The following is a 14,801-nucleotide window of genomic DNA, read 5'->3' as shown; positions in this document are numbered from 1 at the left end:
CTCTTTAAACACTGTTTTTTTTTTTTTTTTAACACAAATGGAGCCTAATATCACAATGGAACATACTATTATATCATCTGTGGCTTCCCTCTGTCACTTAATTTCAGTAGATTTCCACTTTTCCCCTACATCCTAACAGTACGGATGAAGAGAAGGCTTATAAATAGTACAAAAATAGACAGATAGGGGCTTTATTTGCCCTGCAGGATTTGGAGAGCTTCCTGAGGAAAAAGCATGATCAAATAATCGAAATAATCAGGAGTAATGGATTTGGAGACTGAGAAAATAACAGCTACGATGCCAATAAAGTAGTACAACGTAAGTACAACAGAGTACTTGATGTACCTTATTTCATTTAATCCTCAAAACAGTCCTGTAAGAATTAGTTCCTTATTTTTCAGGTGAGGAGACTAAGGTTTAGAGAGATCAAATAACTTGCTTACTGTCAGTAGCTGGTAGGGGACCAAGGATCTGAACCCAGGCCTGCTTAACGCCAAAGGCCATGTTGTTTTGTTATAATCAGTACACATTTAAAGGAGCACGATTTACTAATTCACTTCCTGAGTGCACTCCAGTGGTGAGCTGGTTCATCCTGATCGTTAAATATTCAGGAATTTTGTGAGTTGGTTATTAAACCCAGACACTATTAACAATTAAATCATGTAAACCTAAATAAATTATATTAAAACAAAGGTAATAATAAAACTTCCTAACTTCATAATTATTTCGCTACGTTTTAATATCTATGCTCTTCAGGCTATTTACATCTTTTATTTCTAGATGGTGGAAATATTATATAATGGTACCTGATCTTTTCCCAACTCTGTGTTCAGTGCTGTCATATTGGCAACTTGAAATCAGCCAAGTGGGAGTATTCACCCCTTGGAAATTGGCAAGCACTTGAAATCAGGACATTGTTCTCTCAAGGAGGCCAGTTGTTAAACATTTACACCTCACCTCTGCTCTTCCACTGAGGGTGAAATTCAGGCAGAGGGGCCAGAATATTTTGCTAATGCTTCTCCAGACTCTTTTCTGAGTGTATATGTGATCATGTTTATATAAAATTGCAAATACTATTTTCAAAGCATCTTCTGGTTTGTATTCTCCGATCCACATTTTCTCTCTGCTAGTTTGTATAATGAGTTAAAAGGAACATAAATGGTATTTAAACCCCATATGATAGCCAGTCATTTATGGTGTTTTCCCATGTCTGTGGATCCAGTAAGCAGACTGAGAGAACCCCTTCTCCTTAGGTGCTACTGCAACCTTCAGCCACTTCTCCAATGTCAAGAAGAACAGAAAAGAAGAACATCTTAAATATGGTCATCCTGTTCTTCCAGCATAAGGGGAAAATGTCTGGCAAAACCTGAGTTTCATGATGAAAAAGAGAATTGGTGATAACCTGCAAACCTCACATAGCTGTTTTTGGAGATACACACACAAAACCTGAAATAATTAGCAAAACTGGCTTATAAATATACAGAGCTCCCTTGACTTAGGACGGGGCTGCGTCCAATAAACCCAACATAAATTGAACATATCCTAAGTTGAAAATGCACTTACTACACCTGACCTAACAAACACCGTAGCATAGCCTAGCATACCTTAAACACGCTCAGAACACTTACATGAGCCTACCGGGCAAAAAGTCATTTAATGTAAAGTCTATTTTATAAAAAAGTGTTGAATATGTCCTGTTGTTTATTGAAAACCACACTGAAAGTGAAAAACAGAGTGGGTGAGCACAGAATGGTTGTGCGCGTATCAGCTGCTTCCCCTCGTGATGGCGTGGCTGACCAGGGGCTGTGGCTTGCTGCCCACCAGCATCGCGAGGGAGGATCGTACCACAAAGCGATAGGCTGACAAAGAGCAAAATTCAGAGTTGGAAGCACAGTTTCTACGGAATGTGTATCGCTTTGGCACCATCGTGACGCCGAACCGCTGTACGTCAGGGACGTTCTGTATCGTGAAGGGTAATTGCTTCTCTGAGAGGGTGGTGGTGTTTTGTCCCACTCTTTGTATGGAGCATCCTTTTTGATTAATCAGAATTCATTTGACTACACTCTCAGGAATAAATGTTTCTCATGGTTCCCTTTGGATTTGTGAAGGGAGGACAGTGAGAGGAATAGGCGAAACGGTGAAAGAGGTGACACGCTTAGACAGCAGACATGAAGAAACAGTACACTTTGATTATAGCTAGGGTGACAATGCTGATTGTGTGGTGCCAACGAGAAACGTGAGACGCTCTGGATGCATTCACTCACACACTAAACGACACATTTTAGGCATCTGAGACACTCTGCCCAGTCCCAGAGATGAAATGCAGAGAAGGAGGACCAGAGGAGGTGCAGATTTAAGGGGAAAGATGCGAGCTGTGTTGGGCTTCTGCCAAACTCAAGCTGGTTATGAGAAGTTCAAAGGGAGGTGAGGAAGCTGGGTGTGGGGGTCTGGATTTCAAGCAGGGAGCTCGGGGAAAGAGGTGACCATTTGGGAGTCAGCCGTGGGAACTGAAACCTTGGAGGAGATGAACTCACCTGAAGAGGGAAGAGGTGAGGTGGGAAGAAGAGGAAAAAAGAGGGGAGCAAAGGGAAAGTGTTAGCAGAGAAAGTTCAGGGTTGAGACTTAAAGACCTTGGTTGGTGGAAGGTCAACCAACAAAGCTGACTAACATTGAACATACAAAGAGGCAGGTGGGAAACCAGGAGATACTTGTCATGAAAACTAGGAGGAACCACTTTTCAACCAAGGGTTGAGGGTTCAATCGCATTCAATGTTCCCAAGAAGACACTGTGATAACTGGTGAAAAATGTGCACTGGATGATCAGTGTGGAGGTCAAGGGCAAATTTAGGAAGAGATTTTTGTGCACAGATGAGGTGGCAATCAGTGTGAAGGAAGTTAAAGAACATGTGGGAAGAAAGAAAATGGGAAAGCACTTGAAGACTATTCTTTAGAAGAGTTGTGCTCTGTGGGGAGGAGCCTGGGCAGGAACCAGAGGGGAAATGGAGTCTCTTTTCTTTAACATTAGAAAGGCAGAAGTAACAGTGATACACTGAAGATTAAGGATAGAAAAAGGATGATCAGTAGTGAAGGAAGTAGTACTCAAAGCACAAGAGGCAGGTTTATTTCAGATGGAAGGACCGCCCCTTCCTGCCATGTCCCTGGCAGGAATGATGCAGATGCAGGGCATGTGGCCGTCAGAGGTGGGAAGGGAGCACATCACTGACTGATGACTTCTTTCCTGGTGAATTACAAGGCAAGGCGTTCTGCAGAGACTCCAGGGAGAGGTGGGTGAGGATGCTGTGGGCTTGTGGGAAAAGGATGAGAAGTGGAAAGTTTGAAGAGGGTGGAGAAGGTGTGAAGTCTCTATTACAGAGAGTAGGGGGTTAGTTGACCAGGCTAACATAGGGGTACTGAGGGTGCCGCTGAGCTGAGTGATCCTGAACTTACAGTAACACTTCTGTTTTCTAGGTGTGGAAACTGGAGGGACTTAAGCTCTGGCTTTAGCTCATCATATAGCCCCAGGGGCCTCAGTTCACTTTCTAATCGATGTGAAGGGCATCCTGGAATTGTAGTGCACAGTCCAGAGCCCTGCCTCAGTTTTCTCAACTGTAAATTTGGTTAATAATAGTACTTAACTTCATAGTTTTGTGGTAAGGATGATTTGGAAAATGCTCGGACAGTGCCAGGAATGAGCTCTCTAAAAATGACCTCTTGTTAATATTTTGCCATGTTGTTGCTCAAACACATTAAAGTCTTTCTACAAGGCACTGAACTTTCACAAATGCGTAACTCTTACTTTTAAAAATGCCAAATACTGAAGATGAAATTATAATCTGATATAATGTTTCAGGAAAGCAAATTTGCAAGAAGGGTCCAAAGCCTTAAAATACTTAAAATTCTTACTGTAGTAAAATCCACTTGTTGACATTTAATAAGATAATCAGACATTCACACAAAGATTTGTTCACAAACTTTCTCACCACATTTACAAAAGGAAAATATTAGAAACAACGGAAATGTCTGACTAATTCAAACGATGGAATATTATATAGCTATTAACTGTGGGGGCTAAAGAGTCTTTAATGCCAGGGGAAATGCAAATGAAATAATGTCAAGTATAAAAAGCAGATATGAATTTTTCATTAGAGTATGATCTCAGCCATGTAAGAAAAACTTTGCACAGGAAAGGGATTAAAAGAATGAATTATGCCAAAATACTAATAGCGGTTGCTTCTGTGTGTGGTGGAATTATAAGCAGGACCAGCTTCCCGGGTGTGTGACCGGGGCAGCTGTACAGGGTCCCTCACGTAGAAGGATTATGGACGGAGTTTGATGCTTTGCTGTCTTTGTCTTGAAATTCTAAGTGACTTCGAATAAGAGGCCCCATATTTTTATTTTGTAGTGGACCCCACAATTTATGTAGCTGGTTCTGATTATAAGTACTTAATTTATTCTTAATACTTTTTGTATTTGCCATTTTTAAACAGTAGACATAAAATTTATAAAATCTGAAAAGGAGTTATTTTATAGAAATGTAAGGAGGCCCCAATTAATTAGCTAATTGCCCTTTTCTGCACTCAGTAGCCCTTTTGCTTTTCCTGGCAGTGCTGTGTATCAAAGCTTCCCGGAAACGCGGGCGATGATGCCACATCATTTGAAAAGAAAAGGAGTGACAAACTTCTTTAAACACATTGCAAAATAGACAGACAGATAAATAAATAAATTTAAAGGAAAAAAGTCAACTTAAATGTTTATCTGTTTTCATCTCACCCATGTGTTAACTTTCTCTAAGTCGGTTTTCATCCCATTGCTACGTGAAAAATCTTCCTTAATTTATTCTTGATCTCCATATTATTTAATCCAGTGGGCGTGTGGTTTTTTTTTTTTTCTCCTAATAGTCATCTTCATTGATGTCTCAGTAGCATTCAATGGGATTGAACACTTAATGCTTTTAGCAGACTGTTCTCCCCTACCTTGCAGGCCAAGCCCCCCCTCCGACTGCCCCCCCCTCCCCCCACCGTTTTGGCTTATAGTGGCAGCCACTTCTACTCACGTTCCTTCTGGGTGACGAAGCTGGCCCATTCGGAGGCCGTGCTGCCCACCTGGTTGTGGGCCACCAGCCTCAGCTTGTAGGTGGTGTAGGGCTGGAGGCCTCCGAGGCTGGCTCTCGGCCCTGGCCCCGTGTACTTTGTCTCAGTTTGGCTGGGAGTACAGGGGCTGGCTGAATCCGGAGGGCAAGCCGTGTAGAGTTGGAGCTCATAGCTGGCATGACGATGGACACATAAAGAGAAAACAGGCAATGGAGTGAGTCGAACTCTCTTTGAAACCTGGTGCTATTTTGTGAGAAGACATTTTGTGCTCACTGAACTGCTAGCTCTTGAAAATTCCCATTTGCGGGAGACTGCTCTCACAAACACCTTATTTAATGCAGCTGGAAACGTATAGCAGCTGTAACCAGAGAAATGATGAGAGTCACATGTTGCTGTCTACCCTGCCGCCAGGAATCCTTGTTGGTAGAGATAAGATAGTCTCTCTTTCTAGAGGAGAGGGATAAAACTGTTCTCCTCTGTTGAAAATAATATCTTTTTTTCCTCCAGGTTATTTGAGTGAAATAACTTCTTTGTTCTTTCAAACAGTGGTTCAGTATGGCATTTTAAATTAGATCAAGGAAATTCTGACTTAGTTGCAGAAGTTCCTTATGTTGCAGCTGAACCCTGTAGAATCAAAAATTTCAGGGAACCACGAGGAGGAGCACATCCTTTTAATGAATGGGAACACATTACCTCTTTTTTTCTTTTTGTGGTTGCACCTCAACTTGTGGGACCAGGGATGGAACCTGTGACCCCTGCAGTGGAAGTGCAGAGTCTTAGCCACTGGACCGCCAGGGAAGTCCCTGCCTTGTCTTTCTTATTTAAAGACAATTTTGTTGTTCACCTTTCTATCCTTAGCTGATTTTATGTTGAAACACTTTTCAGGGAACATGATCACGCATCGATGTATTTGTCTATCTGCTGTGGGTATCTGTTCAATCAGCAAGTCCACTTCGGGGAGGGCTGGGCAGCTCCTGTCTGTGTGCATGTCTTATTTTGGTTTGTCCTTTTGGCTCTCCCACACTACCTTTTTTGTTCTTTTTTTAAGACTTTTTTTTTTTTTTTTTGATGTGGACCAGTTTTAAAGTCTTTATTGAATTTGTTACAATATTGCTTCTGTTTATGTTTTGGTATTTTGATCCTGCAAAGCATGTGGGATCCTAGCTCCCCAACCAGGGATCGAACCCACACCACCTGCATTGGAAGGCAAAGTCTTAACCACTGGACCACCAGGGAAGTCCCTCCCATACTACCTTTGAATGACACCATTGGGGAATAGTGGGGGACTCCACTGGAAGGAGGCTGTCCTTGAGGCCAGAGCCTGGATTTGGGGAGAGGACAGTCCTGATGGTGGAGCAGGAGGAGTTCTCAGCTCTGCTGTTGGCCCTTGGCTGCAACAATTGAAGCAAGTGCAGGCTTCCACCCCAATGGAGTAGGTCGTGAAGGGCTGCAGGCCGTGAAGTGTCTGCTGGTTAGCTAGGCCTTCAGCCAGCTGTAGGAAGAGAGAAAAGACTAGATGAAGCCAGGTTGCAAGTCATAGAGAGTTGGTCCACTTTTATCATGTACCACGTGTTTTATAAATAGAGTGCCGCACTAGTTACTCTGGGAGATGCACCCTGGCATCTAGCACAGTATTTACCCTTAGGAATGACCAATCCAGCTAGAGAGGCATGGCTTAAACATGCAAAAGCATGCAATAAGATAATAGCTAGATAAAAGTTTGAGGTAACAGGATAGGAATCACAGGGCACAATGTTGTCTATTACCATAGAAAGATATTATTAAATGGTGCAAAACTCACAAAATATTAACCAAGTTCTGTGACCCTCAGAATGATGCATTTTTGAAAAACAAAATCTATATCTGAATTATATTTCTAAGTCAACATTCACTAAGGTCCATATTCTGCCATTGCTACTTGCATATAAGTTTGGGGTCAAAACTGCCCTCAAATCCCCTCAAATCTCAGAGTTGAATATTTAAGAGCTTGAAATATTTATTATACATATTTATATATTTACATATATTTAAGAGTTTGAAAGACCATGTCTTCCTCTAAGGGTATTGATCTGTATGAAATATAGTTTTCTCCTCAATCATCTTTTTTACATTATAAACTTTTGGTTTATCTGGAGAAAATTTTTTTTACCTTATTGCTCTTTGAAACAGAAGAGTTCAGAAACTGGAAACTCATTTTCACATTGGCATAAGCAACATTTAATTAAGAAGAGCTATCTGTTATTTAAAAAACACATACAAGTCACTCCAAATAGAAATTATTTTAGTTTATTAATATTATCATTTTATAAGCATGGATAATCAAGGGTTGATTGTATTTACATCATCTATATTTATTGAATCGGAAGCCTTGTAGAAAATATGCTAATATTTCCTTAACATTCAATATGAGACTTCCTTGCATGTGAGTTATCTTTTGAAATTATGTTTCAATACCTGGCACACTGGTCTCAGAGGATTTTTCTCCATACTTGCCAACATTGTTTCCTCAATTGGTCTAAATAATTTATCATGTAATACTGGGATCTGTGCAATTTCTCTATGAGATTTGTGTGAACAAAGTATTATAATCTGTACTTATTCATGAGAAACGTGAGAGTGACACCAGCTGTCCTGCAGAGAAAAGACACTTCATCCCCTGGCTGGTAGTCTCTTCATTTAAATAATGCAGAAACTGGTCTAGTTGATTATTAGTGTCCCTTTCAGCCAACGGCTTGGCTAAAACACAATGTGAAAGATGATTTCCCGCCAGAGACCATCTTGTCTCCTCTATGTGCTCTGAAGATGTTAATAAACAAACAGTGGAAGAGGACTGAGCTGTTCTGTTGTCTCTTCCAAAGACCTAGAACTTTCTCGAAGTTGCCAAAAAGAGTCTGAGTTTTCAGTGTGTTATCAGAGCGTTGCTCATGCCAAAATGGTACTCTGAGGATATCTTTAGCTCTGTTTTGTCTTCCTTTTTCATATTAACATTTACACCACCTACAAAGACCGTTGTGTTGGCCCCTTACTATAAGTCACTACTACGTGAAGTGCTTGACATGTTTTCTAATTAAATTAATTCCATTAATTAGATTATCTCTAATGTCTTAGGTTTCTTACAAGATCTGTAGAGTCTTTAATACCACCTTTAGCCCTCCTTTCCCCGAGCATTTACATATTTTTTGTATGTTTCCTAATGCTGTTTCTTTGCAGAGAGATCTTTGTGCCACTAAGATCACCGCAGGGCAACTGAGAACAGATGGATAGGAAGTAAGGATCAAGGGGAAGAAAAAGCAAGGGTGCCATGGTTTATTATTTGTTTTAAACAAACCAATCGGAATACTGCAGCTCACCACCATCTGGGCCCCGCTGGTGTCGTTGGAGAACAACCTGTAGAGACTGACAATCCCGTTGGGCTTCCGGGGGGCGCTGATGTTGACCACTGCTTGGGTGGCAGAGACCGCATGGAACTTGGGGGCCCTGAGACCTTCCGGGGGGGCGGGCCCAGTTCTACACCGCGTCCAGCTACTGGGGGCTTTTCCTGCTGAGTTCACGGCCCAGACCTCCAAAGAGAAATCAATAAGACCAGTCAAAAGCCAGCTAACCTCAGGCTGCAGAGGAGTCGGCAACTCAGAGCACCTGAACACAACAGAATGAGAGAAACTCTGATCCTGCAACTTTGCAGTCGCACAGGAGGGCAGGTCCCTCCTCTTTTCAGCCTTAGACTCTGTGAACACAGAAGAGGCCTGAACAGAGCCCCGATTTCCGAATGCAGCTGGCTGATGGCTGATTTAAGCCTAATGAAAACCTGCTCGTCTCTGTGCGGGGCGTGGAGTGATTTTGTCCGCTTCTGCAAACTGGAGGCGTCTGCAGACTCCATAAAACTCAGCAGTTCTTAAACCCCGTCCCCACCCAATCTGCATGAAAATTAAATTTTCCTTTCATCAAGGAGGGACTAAACATATGGAAGGAGGTATAATCTTATTTATCAAGCACCATTTGTATAATTAAACACGAATATCCTAAAAGGTTGCCTTAGGTCATTATTTGCATGAGTAAGTAATTTGTAGAATGTCAGGCACAATAGACAGAGTAGATGGATGTGTGAGTGGATAGGGTTAAATTAGGCCCAATAATAGCCAACTACACAGTGATCAATCAGGATGATAGATCTAAATGGCAATACGAGCAGACTGTCTGCATGTTTAGGAGTAGGAGTCTTCCTTAGTAAGCTTTCGTATTGTGCTAGTCTAACTTCAGGAAATTTTTCTGCATTTGGTGTCTTTGTGTGTGTGTATATTACAATTTATACAATATGTAATATATATTATAATATATACAATTATATGATGTATATGTTATATGTATTTAATTATATACATATATATATATAAATTTGGTCTGAGCTTTTAAAGGCAAGTCTGGAAAACTGATTCTACAGGATACACGTTCTAGGTGTGCAGTGTTAAAAGAGCATGTGGAATGTTCAAAATACAAGATATTTAGAAAACACTAGGAGAATACAGTGAGAGTTTAGTTTCATTTTTGTTTATTTTTCTCTCTCATCAATAATATCTTTAAGAGAATAAATATCAGAGAGATTTTCAGTAGTTAGGCTAACTCCTATCAGTGTTCTGACTTTTTTTTTTTGTTGCAGATTTCTTTGTAAAAGTAAAATTTCTGATGCTGAATTGCTCTTGAATTGCTGTCAAATGCAAATCTCCGGACTCTTGCTGATAGGATTGCCAGAAATCCTGTTTTCCACCCACAGTTTTATTGAGAAATAATTGACATAAATGCCACATTTTAAAAAGAGGTAACTAACCTACTTACAAAGCAGAATCTGTTCCTTTTAGAGCTCTGATCCATTTCTCTCATCGTCTGTATAATCATCACTCACATTTGTATACATTCTATACTTTACAAAGCACTTTAACAAATTAAAGTGCTTTAATTAAATACATTAATTTAATACAAGTTAACAAATACATTCTATACTTTACAAGGCACTTGAGCAAATACTACTTGTTAAATATTAACAAATATTAAAATTTGCTGACTTGGTCCTCACAACACAACCTTGTAAGGTGGCTGGAGAATGTATTAGTATCCCCTTTTACAGATGAGGAAATCGAGGCTCTGAAATGTGACTCTCTTGTTAAAGGTGATAGAAGTCACAAGAGCTGAAACGAGAATTCTACTTGCCAATAAATCTTATTGCTCTCTCCAGTAAACTGTGCTTTTGATTCTGTGTCATCCTTATAGATAAGTAAGACACTGAGGATGATGAATAGTAAATGACTTTTTTATAGATGATCACCTGCAATTCTGGACTAGGTAAAGTCTCTTATCTTGCAAGGGTAAACAGACATACCCAGATTGTCTCAAGTGATGGAGGTTTGTTTTGATAGGCCCAGGGAAGTAAGGAGCAGGAAACTGTCTTAACAATAGGAGAACCAGGCTTCATGGAAACCAGAGTCCAGGTCAGAGCACAACTGCCCCTGCTCTTAGCATCCCCTCTGGAATGGCCATGGTCAGACTTCCAACAGAAAGGATAGCTATGGAGGTAACTGATGAGGAGGTCAGACTTCAGGGCTGATGAGAAAGTATCCCTGACTCCTTAGTCTGCTCTAGACTAACCTCTTCTATTGCAAATATCTTGCTGGGGGGTAAGGGAAGCATTTTTGATTACATGACAAATGACAAAGTTTGAAAAGAAAACAACTCTTGAGAAAGGGATGCAAAATAAGTGCACATACTGATACAAATTCTTTGCCAAGAATAGTTGGTTGGTGATTTAAGGGTATACAGAATTTTAGTAGGACCACAAAGGATGGAGAAGAACACAAGGAGGGAAATGCAACTGGGCATGATAAAATAAAAATTCAGCAAGTTGCCAATTAACTACTGAGCACCAAATCTATTAAGGCTTTCTAATGCTGGTGTTTGCTGATAGGACCGGACCTCATGCCTTTCCGCGTTACATGAGCTTTTACAGGGTGGAGTCCTAGTTCCAAAATGTAATTTAATTCATGGTATTTGAAAACACTTGTGTCTCAACAGTGTAGTATTTTGCTATATTTCTTTAGAAATAGTCTCTTCTAAAACCTAAGCAATACAGAATTCCCCATCAGTAACTGGTAATGTATGTAGGATCTAGTGTCCTTTGTCTTGACAGGAGACCTTCATAATACAGTGCTTTTTTTCCTTTTTAGTATTCAATCAATTTGAGATCAAAATAGCATTCATATAAATCTACATGCTTATGCAAAGCAGGAGCGGCCTATTTACATGAGCTCCTCAGAAAATGAAAGCAGTTACAGTGAAGAGAAAGCTGTGCTAATGAAGCATTATGGATTTCACAAAACTTGTACCGCAAGGCATTGTCCCTTATACCAAACAGCCAGAAGAAAATTCAAAAAGAAACTGTCAGTGATTTTCTCTCTCTCTCTCTGTCTCCCTCTGTCTCTCTCTCTCTCGAAGTAAAAAGTCCTTTATCCAAAAACTGCGGTAGATTTTTGTCTATGCCCAGCAAAACAAGAGGTAAAGGGACTAAAGTATAGTTCCAGGTTCAGGATAAAAATACTAACAGATTATGCTTATGATTTATTTCTACTGAGAAAAAGTAGCACCAAGATTTGGGTCCATCTTTATATGGTAGAGAAAGAAAAAGGAAAGATCTCGCATGGGAAAATTTGAGTAATATGCCCTGATTTTTTATTTTTAACGAACCCATTGAAAAATTGAGAAATTAAATATCTTGAGAACAGACGCAGAGTTGCTACTCTGTCTATCTCAATCTGTCCTATCATCTATGTATGTATGTATGTAAGTATGTATGTATATATCTATGTATCTATCTATGTATCTATCATATCTATCTATCTGTCTGTCTACCTATCTATCTCTATCTATCCATCCTTCCATCCATCCATCTATTGCCTCCCTACCTACCTGTTACCTAACTGATAACACAATCCATCTGGTTTGTATGCCAAGATTCCCTCACATGATCACTGAGTATATAAACAGTGTGTGAACTACTCACAAAACAGAAGGGACATTTTAAGAGTTGGAAACAGAAGTAAAGCTCATCAATACCACAGCCAAGAGGAAAAAAAACAGTAAGGATACTTCTCACCTTTCATTTATTTACAATATCCTTATACCCACAGCATCCAGTGGAACTGAACATATTTTTTAATAATAAAAAATTAAAGATGATTAACGTTTCCACTAAAGTAACTTATTATTTGGATTTAATGAACATTTGCACATATGCATATACTCATACACACACACACACACACACACACACACACATGTACACTATAAGAGGAACTTCCCAACGCAGAAAGTTAAAAATGAGAAAAGCTAGGACTGGCTGAGTTGGGGTGTTTTCCCCTCTAAGGTTTCGGTTGAAACCATGAAAGGAGTTACAGTGTAAGAAGATGTCATAGAAAACACAGATTAACTATTTGGATAAATTAAAAATAACTAAAGTGGTCTAACCACAAATTCTATAACTGACTAGTGAAAGAGCAGATCTATTTGTTTTCAGCCTAATTTTTGTTATCTCACTAGTGACTATTACCATCTTTATGCTGTTGTTCATTTAAAAATAAAATTGTTCTTTTATTTACTCTCTGCTCCCCTCCCCAACCCCAGGACTAATCACTGTATTTTGCTTTAAAAAGTTTTAATTACATGAAATGTCAACATCTGTCACCACGCTGCCCAAAACTCATTGCTGTGGAAACAATGGGTTCAATTGTTTGTCCTCTGTAGAAAACTGCCTCTTAGGAAGCTTCCTTCAGAGGAGTCTTTGTCAACCTGTGTTCCTTGGCTGCAATCATCACAATCATTCTGCGTTCCTGTTGATAATTTCCAGTGAAAAGATCTGGGAACCTGCCATTTTAACACATTTCCAAGTGATTCTGGTGCCCAGTCTTATTTAAGAAACACAGAAAGCCATTATTCTCTGTAGCAGTGGTCCCCAACCTCTTTGGCACCAGGGTCTGGTTTCGTGGAAGACAAATTTTCCATGGACGGGGGGTGGGTGGGGGGTGGGGGTGTGGGGGGTTCAGGGGGTAATGCGAGTGAGGGGGAGTGATGGGGAGCAGCAGATGGAGCTTCGCATGGTCACCCGCCGCTCAGCTCCTGCTGTGCGGCCCAGGTCCTAACAGGTCGAGGACTGGTAGTGGTCTGCGGCCTGGGAGTTGGGGACCCCTGCTCTATAGAACCAGGTACAGAAATCTAGGCACCATACATTTTTCAGTTTCTCTTCATGTGTTGTCTGTTTAGAGTTGCACTTTGCATGACTTTTGTTATTACCTTCAGCCATTCAAATAAGCACGCAACATGTACCTGTTTGAATACGTTACAATGGAAATGATCAACGGAGTTAATTACAGTGGCCAGAACCAGAGTTCACTAGCTTTGGAGAACAACCATTTGCTGCTTAGTTTTCACTCCAGGTGCAAATTTCTTGAAACACTGATATTTCTGGAACTGGTTGGGTCTTTTTCTTTTTTTTCCTTGCAGCCCAAATGAATATTGCTAACTATTCTAAAATGCTCTAATTCCTCTCGCCCAACATTTCTCCTCATTTTATTCCAGAAGGAAAGCAAGAATTTGTGAATAGAAGCATTTGTAAGAAATTTTGTAAAAGAAGGGGAACCACAACTGTGCCGAGGATAGGAGAAGGTGAGATGATTCAGAAATTCTTAGTGTGGTGGCCCATTGGGTGCCTAGCTTACTGACCTAGCTGTTCTTTAGCACAATTTCCACACTTAACTGTAAAGTAGTTTTCATTTTAATGCTTTGGCTTGCTCAATGGCTTACAGTTTTCTAAAATAACATTCCCCAGGACTGATATTTTCCAAGTGCAGTCTTAGTGCAAAGAGAAACTCTTAATGTACATTTCCACATTTCCAGGGTTTCCTGATGTGTGTTTCCTTTATCATGTAATTAAAAAAGTCCTTAATGGTAAAAATACTTTATGATTCTTTTGGCTGAGGAAGTGCTACAAGTCTTGATAAGACCAAGAAAACATATCTAGTGATGCTTTCTATACTGTGAGCATCCAGCTGATGTGTACTTGGTCTTGTATTTACTATCCTTTTCCATATAAAAATGGATCACAGGAATAACCAAATTCAGCCAGTGATCTTTCACAAAAACCCGCTAATCTGCTGACTCCTAATGTAAGTGACAGCTGGTACCCTTGTCCTTGAAGCAATTTGAGATTTTGCTTCTTGTTCCAGGCTGTTTGTTATGAGTTGTAGTAAAACTGTTACTCTTAGAGGATTAATACAGGGAGGGATTTTTCAGTTCTCTGCAATTTCTGTGATATTCTAAAACATACTTCCTTGTGGAATAATGATAATTTTTGATAAAGCAAAAACATTTCAACAATACTGTTTCGGACTTCCCTGGTGGTGCAGTAGTTGGGAATCCACCTGCCAATGCAGGGGACATGGGTTCCATCCATGGTCCAGGAAAATCACACATGCTGAGGAGCAACTAAGTGTGTTTGCCACAACTACTGAGCCCATGCACCACAACTACTGAAGTCTGCACGCCAAGAGTCCATGCTCCACAAGAGAAGCGACCACGCCAAGAGCCCATGCTCCACAACAAGAGAAGTGACCACCCCAAGAGCCCATGCTCCACAACAAGAGAAGCGACCACAATGAGAAGCCCATGCACTGC

General features: G+C 40.4%; 1 protein-coding gene across 1 annotated transcript in view; it reads right to left on the bottom strand.

The window, feature by feature from the left end:
* Window positions 1-14,801, bottom strand: part of USH2A (usherin) — a 758,076-nt gene that overhangs the window by 33,232 nt on the left and 710,043 nt on the right. Inside the window, exons 65-67 of the mRNA XM_057727708.1 lie at window positions 8,441-8,650; window positions 6,344-6,582; window positions 5,054-5,262 (exon numbers count right to left, since the gene is read on the bottom strand). Of these exons, the coding sequence (XP_057583691.1) occupies window positions 5,054-5,262; window positions 6,344-6,582; window positions 8,441-8,650 (658 nt within the window). The remainder of the gene's footprint in view (window positions 1-5,053; window positions 5,263-6,343; window positions 6,583-8,440; window positions 8,651-14,801) is intronic.

The sequence above is a fragment of the Hippopotamus amphibius genome, chromosome 3, assembly GCF_030028045.1.
Source record: "Hippopotamus amphibius kiboko isolate mHipAmp2 chromosome 3, mHipAmp2.hap2, whole genome shotgun sequence".
Classification (NCBI taxonomy): Eukaryota; Metazoa; Chordata; class Mammalia; order Artiodactyla; family Hippopotamidae; genus Hippopotamus; species Hippopotamus amphibius.
The sequence above is the reverse complement of the archived record's forward strand: the minus strand, read 5'-3'. Positions and strand labels throughout refer to the sequence as shown.